The following is a 5,040-nucleotide window of genomic DNA, read 5'->3' as shown; positions in this document are numbered from 1 at the left end:
AAATAGAGAGAGAGAAGCGATAGATAGATAGATATATAGATAGATAGATAGATAGATAGATAGATAGATAGATAGATAGATAGATAGATAGATAGATAGATAGGTAGATAGACAGAGGGAGAGTGAGAGGGGTAGAGAGAAAAAGAGAGAGAAAGAAAACAGAAAAAAGAGAGAAAGAGAGAGAGAGAGAGAGAGAGAGAGAGAGAGAGAGAGAGAGAGAGAGAGAAAGAGGGAGAAGGATTGATAATGAGGCAGAGGGAAATGAAGGCCTTCCATCAACGTTCATGCAATATTAACACAATACTGAATCAAGCCTTGTCATCGTCTTCCACCACCTCCCAATGAAACTATGCTTTCTTACTCCTCCTCTTCAACTCTTCACTCACCAAGAGAAGCCTCGACTTGCGTGCTCTTGCACATTAGGTTATATAATATTTAATTTTATTAAACTTTTACGATAACTGGACTTATTTACACACTTCATCCTTGAATCGAAGCCTGCATAAGAACTTTCAAATACGACTGATACAGGAATAAATATCTGCCCCTAATGTACAGCCTAAATCATAAAAAACTGATGCTCAACTTTGATACGGCTAGGAGGGACATTTGGTAAACATCATGTAATTTACGTTAATAGCTTTCTAGCTGGCAGGAAGACATAAAGTGAGCTTTACGCCCTTCCGTCTAAACATCCTCATTTTGGAATGTTTGAAAATTCGTTTTTATGGTTGTAGGTTACAGGGTAAAATGCATTTCAATCCACTCTATTATGTTAATGCATCTTTCGCCCATGACGTCATGGCGACCCAAAGTGGCTCCACTGAGAAAGGAGACGTGAATAGTAGATCAAGATCTGTTTTGAGTTAGAATAGACCTTCTTGAAACTATGATTCTTCTCCCCAAACGCGTACTTCTTCCATACAGGAATTAAGTCTGAACGAATGTTTTTAAATCAGTTTGTAGAAGAGTATGTACTATTGTCGTCGGAGACATAGGTTGACTTTAATCCGATCAACAATGTTTACTCTGCCGCCAACTACAATCAAAGTCTACAGTAAATTCACACAGTTGAGGCACAAAATAGAACATGCACGTCACGATTGTTGCAAAATAAAAAAAATAAAATAGGAAGTCGAGGGACAAATATGGAAAATAAAATACGAATGCATAACATAACAAATAAACATTGCGTCAATATAAGTCCTGAAGGTTCATATTTCAAGTGATACTATACGTAATATGAGAGCTTGTTTGTGTGTTAGATGGGTGTATATTAAATTGTACTTTAAGGTGCAGACACTCGTGAAAGCAAGTCTCCTCTTAGGATGAAATATGAACAGGTAACCATTTATTAATACATTCTCAAATTTCATTCTGCACTTTCAAGATTTATTCTTTCCTGTTGAAAAAAAAATCGAAAATTTATCGTGTCATTTGACCTAATCAAACCTTAATTGTCACTGGATATGTGTCTTTGTTCAGATTTCAAAAAAAAAGAAAAGAAAAACCCTTCTTGATTCCGGAAGGTTTTGGTTGCGTTCATTTCTCATTAAATTGAGATGAACAGACAAAACATAGATCTTCTTCTTCTCGATCATCTGTAAATGGATATCCAAGTCTCTGGTGCAAAGGCTGCTGTTCGCCGCGGGTCCTCCGGGCTCCCATAGTTTTGGGTCTCCTTGCTTAAGGTTAGGTCAACATTTCCTCCCCAGAACTTAGATTTCAATCCGTTGACGTACTCACTCTGTAAGACGAAACTGTTCTTGAATGCTTTTGTAATTAGAAGGCCGTGCAATCAACGCAGCTAAAGGGCTCTTCTCAGTCTCAGGTGAGACGGATGGCATAGGGATGCTAATGCTCTATTACTCATTGGAGCGCACTTTAAAAGACAGAATAAAACAGAAACAGCCTGTAAATGGAATTATGCTCGTTTCCCGAAGTAGGATATTGTGTCTTGTATCTAGAACAACTACTACTCAAGCGGCGTCCAAACAATCAAGGTGCTCTCGATCTGTCAAAAGGGCGCGTTTTCTGGCCGACAAGCTTTCTTTGTTTTTCTCCCCCTACACGGTGTTAAGAATAATCAAGTTTGGAGGCAGTCCGCTTGTAGTCAGGGTTAAAGCTTCATTCCACTATAGCGCTGCAAGTGACGCCCGTAGACTTTCGCTTGAGAACCTGACAAATTCTAGGCGACTGGCCTGAAACGCAGGAGCGTGAAAAGCATTGTTTGCTGCTAACCGTAGTTCTAGAAAGTAACAGTTAGCCAGGGAAATACCTCACAACTTTGGTACAATTTAGCACACAGTGTAGCAGCGGAAGGAATGTCCTGAATTGGTCACCCTGAAGTCGTTCGAGTTCATATTTTTTGCCTCTAGTTGTTTAGCTACGCGAACAAGTCAGATTCAAATACATGTAGGGCAGAAATGTATATAATAATGATGATATGCTCGTAAGAATAGATTCCTGATATTTGAGGCTACAGAGAAGTCTGAAAATAATACACTGTAAGCACTATGAAGGCATATACAATATCACAATGGAAACAAGAAATCAAGGAAATAAAAACGCACAATACCCCCCTCCCCCCAAAAAAAAACAAGAAGAAGGTAGATGTAAATCATAGACCATGCGTTAACTAATCACACACTCGTTCCTTTTTCTTCTGTGTGGTCTTCTATAAATGCCCGCCTCCCCTTTTTTGTGCTCCACCCCTTTTTAAAGAAACTGAAAGGTCTAATCAAAAGAAGTACACAACTAAGTCATTTGTATAAACAGAATGTCAAAGACAAAAGACTCGGCATGTAATAAAAGGATGCAAAAACATAGAACAAAAAAGAACCTCAGCACCTTTAATCAAGCTAATTAATGTTGGCTTGCCAAGATTTACAGAAAAAAAGAACATATTTGTTCTTACATGGAGACCCAATCAATTCATTCCCTTGGGACATTGTTATCTTTTATATATGCCTCTGACAATCCAGAAAAAAAGTCATTTTAACGTACTAAAAAAAAAGAATCAAATCCTCCACGCCCCTTCTTATTACTCATTAGTCAAAACAGAACCTACCGAAATTATAAATAAGAGTTAGTAAGTATTGTGGGAGTGCAAACTCACAACAAAAGAAGTAAGCAGAAAAATGATACTTTTCAACAACACCCTCAACAATCACAGAACGTATTCAAACAATATCAAGATAAATAATGACATCTCCACCCGTAGGCAAACAACAAAACAACAACACCCACGCCATCATGCCCAGTGCTGATTTACCTCATAAACGATACAAGACGTACTACTACAAGTCGAGAAACAAGGTCTTTAAATAAGGCAAACAAAAAACAACAACATATTTACGAAACAAAACAGAAACATACCTAGAGACACAGAGGACAGCAAGCTTTTGAAACTGAAGGAAAAAGAAAACCAACGACAGATTTCACAAAAAGCTAACCATTCAAAACTGAGCTCAGTTTTGGCGGGACGTCTAAGAGGCTATTCGTAAAAAACAGTTTTAAAGATTAAATAAAGTGACTGTTCTGGCTACATAACAACGCACTTTAGCTTTGAAGGCTCCGTTTGTGATTATTTTGGCCTCTTGAGGCTCTTCAGAATTATGTATTTTTTAAAGTGTTGGAGTCAGTATTGCTGAAGAGTTTCGGAGCCCACAGGCTGGACGTTCAGAACAACAGTGAGTGATCTGGGCATTCTTCACTCTTGATAGCAGCTATTTCAAATCTTTTCCGCGCAGGACAAGGTTAGCTCTCAAATTGCCACACTTGAAAATGAACGTATATATCTGAAGCCAGAAAATATAATTCTTCTTTTCTGTTTTCACCTCTCTTCAAAGCACAATAGACCTCGCACTTATATCAATGCTTTATATTGCGCAAAAATAAGTGAGATGCTGTAAATCTGGGGATATTTATTGCCCAATAACTGATCTTTTATTCATGCCGCCTCTCTTTCATAAAACAAAGGCAAAACCTCTAGAAAATACGGGTTACACTCTGTGGATACTCCCACACTTTCGATTCTTGCCAACGACAGCTAAACAGAATGAAACGAGTATATATAGTGTTTATAACTACCCTCTTGCACCCCTTTTCTGAAAATGTGCTGCAAAACTATACATTATTAAACTAATGTCACGTTACGCTCTGATATTCGTCATTAAAACAGCCACTGGTCCTATGAACTGAACTTAAAGAAAAACATAAGTACAATGTAGCAAGAAAACATGAACGAATAAAAGATTTAGACAGGGCCATAATTATACATCGTTCTCAGATTCTACCATTGCTAAAAAAAAAAGAAAGAAATTATATCGCATTTTTTTTGCGACACCACACAAAAATCCCGTTTTTTACACCTTATTATTACATACATGACAATATTAGAGCTACCATTCAATGAAGACAAATTTAACCGCGGCGTATAAAAAAGTATGATTTATAATTACAGCCCGTGAGATGAATAAGTTGAAGAAACAATGAGTCTATGAAGTAAATATGGAGTAAGAGTGTAGGTACAGAGGGAAAGATGCTGGGGCAGAGCGGACAGTGTCCCGGACTGTGATCGCCTCTCTCACCTCGCGGTTGAAGAAGCAGAAGACAAGAGCCACAAAGGCGCCCTGTGGACAGACGACAAAAACATCAAACAGTTAACTCTGCTTGAGGAACATGGGGATGATAATTCAGCTCATGAACAAAATTGTAGATGAAAAGTCACATATCTAATGATTCAACATGTTTCATTAATTAGAGTGAGGTTTGAAATCACACAGGCTAAGCTGTACGTCAAACCCTGAAGTTTGTCATATCGACTTTAAAAAAGTTGACAGGATACGCAAAAACTAAAGCCATTCTAAACCAGCGACCCCAAATTAAATTAGATCATGTAATACCCAAGACTGCAAAATGTGTGGAGACTGGTGTTATTATGATGACGATGATAAATATCATAGTATGATAATATGTTTGAGTAGGTGTTTAAGTGTGTGCGTGTGAGTGTGTATGTGTGTGTGTGTGTGTGTGTGT

At 37.9% G+C, this 5,040-nt stretch overlaps 1 protein-coding gene across 1 annotated transcript in view; it reads right to left on the bottom strand.

Moving 5' to 3' along the window:
* The window catches only part of LOC101853087, an 8,204-nt gene that overhangs the window by 1,628 nt on the left and 1,536 nt on the right, over positions 1–5,040 (bottom strand). Inside the window, exon 2 of the mRNA XM_005098758.3 lies at positions 4,593–4,634. Coding sequence (XP_005098815.1) covers positions 4,593–4,634 — 42 coding nt within the window. The remainder of the gene's footprint in view (positions 1–4,592; positions 4,635–5,040) is intronic.

This window comes from Aplysia californica, unplaced genomic scaffold (genome assembly GCF_000002075.1).
Source record: "Aplysia californica isolate F4 #8 unplaced genomic scaffold, AplCal3.0 scaffold00192, whole genome shotgun sequence".
Classification (NCBI taxonomy): domain Eukaryota; kingdom Metazoa; phylum Mollusca; class Gastropoda; order Aplysiida; family Aplysiidae; genus Aplysia; species Aplysia californica.
This window is presented reverse-complemented; position numbering and strand designations above follow the sequence as displayed.